Source organism: Scardinius erythrophthalmus (assembly GCF_964197995.2).
Source record: "Scardinius erythrophthalmus genome assembly, chromosome: 10".
NCBI lineage: Eukaryota > Metazoa > Chordata > Actinopteri > Cypriniformes > Leuciscidae > Scardinius > Scardinius erythrophthalmus.
In genome coordinates this window covers 3,002,517-3,012,372 of record NC_138230.1, presented here as the reverse complement: position 1 = coordinate 3,012,372, position 9,856 = coordinate 3,002,517, and the positions used below count along the sequence as shown (strand labels likewise).

Genomic DNA, 9,856 nt, shown 5'->3' with positions numbered 1-9,856 from the left:
GGTGGAAAGAAAGGCACAGATGATGTCTGGGGTACATCTGGTAACCATAAAAGGAACCATGCGAATGCACCAGGTTATAAGTATCACACCTGGCATCCTAAAATTTAGAGACATAAGTTGTATCTGCCAAGCAGTGAAAGGCGTGTGGGATTGTCCATGTTACGGACTCCAACAAGTCACCCTCCCGACGGTGTAGGCTAATGGCCGTGATCTCTCACCTCCACATCAACCAGGTGTCATCAACCTGGATACCTCAGCTCCACTTCGTCCAGATGTCATCGAGTCTCACCAGTGGACAGTGGTGCATCGTGAACATGACGAACAACCATACCCTGGCGTTATACTGGATGTCGAAGAACATAATGTGAAAGTTAAGTGCATGCACAGCAATGGAGTAAACAAGTTCTACTGGCCAAGCCTAAGAGATGATATCAGCTGTTATGGAGATGACCAGATTGTCAGAGCCGCTGCCAGTGAACAAAAGATCGGTTCAGATTGACCACAGCACCTGGAAGTACTTGGGGGAGCACCTGAATGTATGAAAGTGTCAGATGTGAACTGGCTACTAGTGAAGAAGCCATCATGGCTTCAATACGCTGATTTCATGCAGCCATTATTTTGAAATCGAAAGCGAGGCTCCGGTGGGAAGAAAACCGGAAGTGTCGCCTTTAATCACAGGAGAGTCGTGAATGCGATGGCGTACTGTTGTCTTTAATGATGTTTGTCGATTCTAAAACTGTACATACATTTCTGTCATACTTTAGACTATATAGGCCTACAGTGAAATTCATTTATAAATAAAATATTTTTTTTATATTATTCAGAAAGTAAAAAAAGAAGCAGGAATGAACTATATAAATATCCTATATTGGATATTAACATCCAAAAGTGTAAATCGCGGCAGCAGCTTCAGGTTGGTAGTCCAAAGGCATTGTTGTTTATATTTACTTCCGGGGTTTTTCCCACCGGAGCCTCACTTTCGATTTCAAAATGGCGGCTGCGTGAAATCAGCGTGTGGAGACTGGCTCGGAAGTGATAACAGATGGACGCGACACAATAACATGGCAAAGACAAACATATCTCAAGTAAAAGCGAAGAACAGTTAGTATAGGAAATATTTCATATTTCATTCATGTTTTACTGCATACAGTGCTGTTGGGAAAACAGTTTTAGTTTTGCGTTCAATGTTAGTGCTTCTAATGTTCTAGTGGACATGTTTTGTTTGTATGACAATGTTGTGTTATGAAAGACACATTTTGGTCAAAAGGCTTCATCTTTCGGTCTTAATCTGACCAATAACCTTTATTTTACTGTTCATATTAAATTTACACATTTTATGAAATTATTTGTAATGTAAAATATTACTAATAAATGTATAAAAAATAGTTTGAAATAATCTTGTTTTGTCATTGGTTTCACTTTGCGTTTATACCGCATGGCATATTCTGGCATCAGAGTTGCCCATTTTCATAGAATATGATCTACCTAACTGTTGCTGCATTCATTAGTAAGCATTCAAAGGATATGATCATTCAATTTTGATCACTCAACCTCAATTATTTCTAATGTTACAGCAAGAAACACAATGGTAGAAATAGAAAAATTTCACACAATAGAACTTTACACATGCCTGTTTAAAGTTTTAATTATTACTAATCAAGACAATTTCTTAATTTTACATTAACTTTTTCTGTCTTTGATTATGTATGCAAATTTGATTATAGTCAAATTACATTCTGGGAAGCCTGAATTGTCATCTAAAATATAGGTAACACCAGTGACAAAAAAGCAGCACAAGCATTTTTTAATGTAATGTAGTAAAAATATAAAGATACATTAAGCTGTCATTTAAGTTGATTTATAATGTTAAGAGGTTAACTTATCTGACTATAAGTTTTGGTATAAAAAACAAGAGTTGTGATTTAACAGTTGTAGGTGTAAAATTGATTAGGAAGAGAGACTTCTAAAACATTTCTTGCATAAAGGACTGTTAGAAAACATCACATGCAATTACTGAATACATCAAAGCTGAACTTTATGCAATAATGATCTGATTCTGTGATGATCCTCAGAGGTCCTTCAGTGTATCCTGACCCTCGGGTTTCTCCAGCCATTCCAGAGGCCAGCTGGCTTTAATACTGGGACGGTCCTTCACCATTTCATAATACTCCATCAGTCTGGGACATCTCTCTTTAGGACAGCTGTTAACCAGTCAGACAGATCAAACATTAAACCAGTCAGACAGATCAAACATTAAACCAGTCAGACAGATCAAACATTAAACCAGTCAGACAGATCAAACATTAAACCAGTCTAAAAGATCAAACATTAAACCAGTCAGACAGATCAAACATTAAACCAGTCAGACAGATCAAACATTAAACCAGTCTAAAAGATCAAACATTAAACCAGTCTAAAAGATCAAACATTAAACCAGTCAGACAGATCAAACATTAAACCAGTCTAAAAGATCAAACATTACACCAGTCAGACAGATCAAACATTAAACCAGTCTAAAAGATCAAATATTAAACCAGTCAAACAGATCAAACAGATCAAACAATAAACCAGTCTAAAAGATCAAACAATAAACCAGTCTAAAAGATCAAACATTAAACCTTAAGCTGACATTATGATTAAACATGCTGTCCACGGAGAAGGATTGATAATGATTTCACTCACTGAAGTCGTGGGAAATATGCGATAACGGGGAAACAAACCACGTCCGCCATGGTGAAGTTCTTGCCGGCGAGGAACGACCCTTTACCCATCTGACCAACAAATGAGATCGAGTTTATTAGGAGGACAATAAGGGTTCAAGTTCAATGGCCAAAGGTTGATGATAATAGTTATGGCATTTGGCAATAGTTATCATCTATTTATGGCATTCATAATGCAATTAATTTCAAAAAGAACGGATGAAAGAGGCAGCGAATCAGGTTCGTTGTATTAAATCCTTTAGCCAATGTTCCTGATATTTCTTTAGAACATGAAAAGGGTCTATTGCGCTAAAGTTTGACGTCGTCATGTTGGAATCGTTTCGTGAGATCGTGAGACTATCGATTAGGGCTGCCCGCTAATAATCGACTCGAAGAGGCTTAGTCCAACAAATATTGTATTAGTCGGTTGGCCATTTACAAATGCATTTTGGCAGGCGCTTTTATCCAAAGCCGCTTACATTGCATGTCTGTCATTCTTATCAGTTCTTGCTTTTCCCTGGGAGTCGAACCCATGACCTTGGCGTTGCAAGCGCTAACGCTCTACAGTTTGAGCTACAAAACCTTGTGGCGAAGTTACGTAATCCGTGAGGGACAGATCGTTAACGGCGGGTACTTGTGGTAATCGGACAGGAAAATCCAAACGTTTGCCTATCATCTATCGAGCTTAAATATGGCTTATTATTATTTGAAACATGCAAGTAGTAGCAACTTTACATGGCCGCTCGTTATAATGCTAACCTAGATAAATGTGCGCTAGCTAAATGTGCGATTATTAGGCTCATATCTAAGTGTGGAAGCTATTAGCGCTCTTGCTGCGCGACACTTGCATTTCACTTAACATACTCTCTTACATCAAGAGTAGCCTAGAACGCCACTGGAAACGGACTAATGTTATTTGTGTGCACTCACAATAACTAAACGCTGTGCTTTTGTAAAATAAAGAAAACAATCAGGATGCGCTTTCTGCCGTCTCAGTCTCTGTGAACTTGAGCGCGTCACAAAATAAAGCGAAACTCAGCGTGAACTTTCCTCGCAGACATGAGAAATACATCTATCAAAAGATTGAAATGCCTATTTTTAAATGAACCGATTCAAAAGGAAAACAAATATTCTCGGATTATGTTATGAAACATGCATATAGGTGTGTGCACTAATGCGGAGATTCATCACTGCAGCCGAAAATAAATAAATAATAAATTATTAAAATGTTCAGACAATCTCCCATTCATAATCATGAGGTTTGCTGTGGCTTTATGTGTGCGTGTGAGCGCTGATTAGCTGATGTAGGCAATTAAAGGCTCATTATTATGATTTGGCTTATTAATATACAAGTGCGATGAGTCGACTAATCGCTTAAATTAATGACTAACAGTCGACTAGAAACATCTTTGGTCGAGGGCAGCGCTACTAGCGATCGAGTCAGAGAATTCGATTATCGGCCAATACTGATCAATCGGGAGAATCCCTGTTAAAACACAACCTTCTCCAAGTATCCGTCCCACAGTTTGAGTTCGGTGACGAGATTCTCTTTATTCCTCTTCAGGGCCGATTCGTGTCGCTCTCCCTCAGGGACGTACCACTCGTAGAAGGCCACGTCGTCTGCACACACAAGAGTTCAACACAGAGTAAGCGGCTGACCGTCGTCCGCTCAGAGTGAAACTGCTAACCACTTAAAGCGCTGTTGGACATCATCGAGTGCAAGAACCATGACGACACGTTTGTTTTCTTAATGCAAACCGTGAGCAAAGAGAGCAAGAGGCAGGAGGACGATGACAGCGAATAAACTACATTAATTACTATAATAAACTATTTTGAACCGGATGAAGATCTGAGTAGAGATACGTTATTGTTCTTACTGTTAAAGACCTGTGAAAGCTTATATGAGGAGGCTAATGCTGTATAATGCTATAGGCTAACTGCTGAAATTAATTTTATTAATATATCCATTCACTGTGTTTGACGTGCATGTTAACTCTTTCCCCGCCAATTTTCCGGCAACCCATGTTTCCACTGTTATACGGTAGGGGGCGCTATTGCACATCATCTGAAAGAGTACTGAATCTCAGGATCAAAACATGAAGAAGAAGCTGAAACAAGCGATAGAAGCATTGCTGACACTCATGTAAATTATTACGCGATCATCAAACAGCTATAAACCAAAACCGCGGAACGTTTCTGAATGAAATGTTGAAGCCATGAAGAGTTTCGCCTGTAAAGCTTTAGGGGGGTGAACACCGACTAGGAGAAATGAGTCGTCGCACAGCTTTAAATGTACGTTCATGATTTAAATCACTTACACATTTTCTGCTGCAGGTTGCTGGTCTCGAACATGCGCTGGTAGACGAGCGCCTGTTCGGCTGGATCATCTGGGATCAGACGGGCTCCTTGAGACTTGAACGCACTCTAGAAACCAGAAACATTTCTTTTATATTTTTTTTTATATTATCTTTGGAGTTTTAAGTAAAAATGTCCATTTGTAACTATACTAAGATGGTAATGAAGAAAAGGCAAGACATTGAAACACAAAAACCTTCCCATCAAGTACAGGACTTGCTACAGCCAATACACACACACGACAATATATAGCGTGCATGAATTACCCGTAGCAGATTTACTCAGGTGGAGCTGGGGAAGGAGGAGGGTTTCTGAAAGCGCTGCAACTGCTAGAGCAAATGCTGACTAGTATTTGAAGGTTGAGCAGCGAGCTCATTGGCTACTGATACAGCAGGAACCAATCAGCTGTGCCCTATAGAGAATGGTGTGATTGCAAGTAGATTGAGTTAAGGACCGATCAGTCTGCGCAATCTAGAGTTTCATGACTGCTTTCATCCACTGTGTTTGTATAAAACCGGAGAAACAAATTAATCACTGATTGTTTTGTTTTTGTTACAGAGCCCCTAAACCGACATAGAAATGCACAAATATAATGAGTTTAAAATATAATATAATGTCTTTCACAAAAAATTACAATTTGCGTTCGCTCACAAAACCTTTGCGTTCTATTACGAGCGAACACATGCAAAAGTTCTCAGGGGAATGCATGCATACATGCATGTGTGTATTTATACATACAAAATAATTATACACAGTACACACACATATATTGTGGAAACACAAACTTTTATTCTGGATGCGATTAAAGGCAGGGTAGGCATGTTTTTTCTAAAAAACTTTCCCCCCAAATTTGTTTAAACTGTCTTTATATACCAATACATATTTAAAATGTAAGTACTCTGAAAAAGAGAGTATAAAAATCGAGTGTGTGTAGTCCTCTCAGGGCTGCAATATACACAGCTACTTATTTCCATTCACTCCACCCCCTCCCTTCTGAGCTCCTCCCAAAGCCACGCCCCCAAAACACATGACCTCGCGACGCCGACCGCACAGCTGGAGGACGCGTTTGGCATGCTAAAAACAGGTTGCATTGATACACGTTTTCCCATTACCATCAGTTACACTGTGATGAAGGTGAATTTTGTGTAAGATTCATAACATATACAGTGTTTTCTTCCACGATAAAAGCACTGTTGGCTCTGATGAGGACTAACGTTACACTCCCGTGACAAGTAGCCTACCTTTCTACCTTACTAGTTCCTTTTTTTGCCTTGGCTGACTGTATATGCAGGTACTGGGGATTTTGACTGCTCTTTCGCTGCCATAATTGTGATTGTCCCCAGCTTCCGTGCCTCTTCCCCTCCTCGAGTCAAACGGGTGCGCGCATGTGGGCAGCTCCTGTAGCGGCAGGGGTGGTAGCCATGGTAGCGAGGGAGAGTGACAGTCGCCAAGCCAATCATTTCATTCGTTCCGAATGGAAATAAGTAGCTGTGTTTATTGCAGCCCTGAGAGGACTAAAGACACTCGATTTTTATACTCTCCTTTTCAGAGTACTTACATTTTAATTATGTATTGGTATATAAAGAAAGTTTAAACAAATTTGGGAAAAAGTTTTTTAGAAAAAAACTGCCTACCCTGCCTTTAACTGTTGCACAGCCCTAATTGAAATATATAGATTTTTGTGAACGACCCTTAACCGTCTAGTATGAAAGCCCATTTTCACCACATAAAAAAAACATCAATAAAAATATGACATAAAAAGACGATATTATGATATACTAATCCATAATTATGAGATAAAAAGTCAAAACTTTGACTTACATATTCATAATAATGTAGTTGAAATTGACATACTAAGCAGAAATCATGACATTAAGTCATAACTATGACATTAAAAGCCAAAATTATGACATACATCAAAATAATGACATACAAAGTTATGATTTCTACTTTTTCATTTCAATTATGAGATAATTAATTATGTCATAAGTATGTCTCTTTTTTACTGAGCATATTATTTTCTTATTCAGAAGAACACTTTTGGATTGTGTTTTTTAAAATTGGACACAGGTTTATTTCTACGAAGGCTTGAGCAACTGTTTATGGCACTGATTTACCTCCAGATACAGACACGCGGCGAAAGACTCGTTCACGATGAGGTCTCCGTGCTTGAAAGTTGGAACCTGCAAAAATTAATCATAATAAATTTGCAATATTATAACAAAAGGTAGTCAAATGTCGTGTCTCTTCATGAAAGTTGCATTTGCAGTAAACACGTAATGTAATCAGCAGAAACCCCACTCAACAGGCGATTGTCTGAGACCCACCTGAAGTCTGGGATTGAGAGCCTTCACTTCTGCACACTGGTGCTCTTTCTTCTCGAACGACAGATGTTTGTGTTTGTATCCCTGCAGTTTCTTCTCCTCCAGCGCGATCATGAGCCTCCAGCACGGCGGAGAGCCGGAGCCCCAGTAAAGCATCATATTCTGCGCCATGGTGACTGTTAATGTCGAGTTTAATCGGGAAATGTGGCTGTAAATGAGCGGACACCAGATTTTGCTGTGTCACATACTTGGCATTCGAGTCTGACATAACAACATCACGTGGGCGTGGTTTGTTTGCATGGTCAAGGACGAGCATGCGCAGTTTTACATGCTCCGTGTGAAGATGTCCCATTTCACTGAACATATTCAAATATTTAATATATTTAATATAATAAATATATTATATATTTATATTTTTAATAATTTAAATTATTATTTTATTACAAATATACTAAAATAATTTATCACCAAAAAATAATGCTTTTGTTATGCGACCCAAAAATAATAATTTGGAATTATAAGCATGAATAATAATAAGTATGAATTGGATTTTTTAATTGAGACAAAAAAAACCCGCTTTTTTCATTGAGGTTTTGATTCTGCTATGTTCAGATGAACTCAGCTACCAATTTTTGGTTCCCAGAACGTCAGTTTATTAAAGTTATTCTTACGTTCCCATAACATTATATTAACGTTTCCCTAACATATTTCTAACGTTCAACTAACCTAAATTCATCTCTTTTTTTTACTTTAATACAATACAACAGTAAATATATATATAAATAATCAGCCTACAGTCCATGTTTTTGTCGATTCATCATTTAATTGTTGATAAAAAAAATAAAAAAGCACAATCATGGGGTATGTATCACATTCAAAACATGTGCAAAAGATGCAAGAACATTATAACAATTGAATATAGGTCATTCAACTGACTTTAAGCGGTTTCGTGACATTCATGTTAATACTAGGGACAAATGGCATTATAACACCCCTTTCATTTGCCCTCCAGGTGGGCGTTCCTATAATGGTGTGATTCGTGTGACGTCACGTGAAAACATTGAATATTTAATAAGTTAATAAGTTATAATAATAAGTTAAATAAATTAGTTTACTTTCATTCACACGTTGAAAAATTGCCAGCAAAACCTTTACAAAACTATCAAAATCTCTCATATACACATAAGATGGGATTAAAAGCCCAAACTTACATCTCAAATTAACCAACGTTACCTCTAACGTTAGCTAGTAAGTTAACAGTTAACGGTTGATGCTAGCGGGCTTTTCCCGAAGACACTAAATCATTTCTATAAAGTAAATATTCAACGGTAGCGTGTTATTTATGTGGCCGAGTGGGGGACAAAAGCAATCTAGCAGCAAGGAAGTTCACATTAAATAAACTCTAATGAGATTTACAATGTAGCCAACTACGCCACCTCAGGACTTCCACCCAAGGATATACTCAGACAACACAGGTTCGTTCTTCACAAAGAGGACTGAGACGGTTCTGACAATTATAATAAACGATTTATTACATAAAATCTTCTCACATTGAAAAACACCACATTCACTAATAAATACCTTCCAAACATTTACCTCTTAATTACCTACATGTAAATACAAAAAGGAAGGCATTTAAAAGAAAAAGAAAAAAAGAAAGAAAATAAATAAAGACTGGGGTTAATCGAAGACACTAACAGGAGAAAGAGTAATCACTCACTACACGCTAGTGTCCCACACTACAAAGGCAACGAAACAAATCCACACTCAAGTGTGTTTAACACTACACCCCAAATGGAGGTGGGCCAAATACCCCCCTTCAGATGTCCCAGAGAGAACCCACTTAAATTACAAATTCCATAAAAATAAATAGACAAAACACAGCAAAATTATAAGGGAGACAAAAACAGCAGCGTAGTTTGGGTCCGTGTATCCTGCTGATTAGATGCGCGTACACGGCTCGAGCTGGAGGCACGCCTGAAAGTAGTGAACACAACAGTAGCCGTTTCTCAATGTCAAGGAAGGATCCTCGGAAGCCAGAATTTCGAGGATGCTACGTCATCGACATCCGTCGAAGGACTGTTCCAATGTCGAGGATCCTCGGAATTTCCACCAAGGACTGAGTCCTCCGTTCGAAAAATATCCCATATACAGGAAAGGATGCATATGTGTAGCCTTCGCGCTCTTCACGCTCTCAAATCACCCACAATCCTATGCGCACAGCTTTGCTATCTTGTTCAAAAAATTCAAAATTTCGGACGTTAAGGGAGTCGGATCGTTAACGGCGCAATATGCTTTCAAATATAAGTATATTTACGTTACCAAACATTTGTTTAAAAAAATAATTACATCCATTATGTTATGAGTCAAATTGACCCGCACTGTTTATAAACACACTTGACAGTCAAAGAATCAATATGATTAAAAAGGAGTTTATTGATTTAAAAACGATTATATTGCCCGAGTGAACAGAACTGC

The 9,856-nt window shown here is 38.2% G+C and overlaps 1 protein-coding gene across 1 annotated transcript; it reads right to left on the bottom strand.

The window, feature by feature from the left end:
• Positions 1 to 1,786: 1,786 nt before the first annotated feature.
• On the bottom strand, positions 1,787 to 7,678 carry gstr (glutathione S-transferase rho). Its single transcript, XM_081376317.1, has 6 exons — positions 7,382 to 7,678; positions 7,172 to 7,237; positions 5,018 to 5,123; positions 4,201 to 4,319; positions 2,683 to 2,771; positions 1,787 to 2,201 (listed from the first exon to the last, which is right to left on the bottom strand). Exons 1-6 carry the CDS (start codon positions 7,547 to 7,549, stop codon positions 2,069 to 2,071), a joined length of 681 nt encoding a protein of 226 aa, XP_081232443.1. The 5' UTR covers positions 7,550 to 7,678; the 3' UTR covers positions 1,787 to 2,068.
• Positions 7,679 to 9,856: the final 2,178 nt, after the last annotated feature.

Bases quoted from the DNA above. Each gene is read 5' to 3' on its own strand.
- gstr (XM_081376317.1), bottom strand. From the start codon at position 7,549: ATGGCGCAGAATATGATGCTTTACTGGGGCTCCGGCTCTCCGCCGTGC. The intron at 5,124-7,171 runs GTAAATCAGTGC...TCTGGTTTCTAG, and splicing joins CCGCGTGTCTGTATCTGGAG to AGTGCGTTCAAGTCTCAAGG. The intron at 4,320-5,017 runs GTAAGTGATTTA...TTGTGTGTGCAG, and splicing joins CAACCTGCAGCAGAAAATGT to ACGACGTGGCCTTCTACGAG.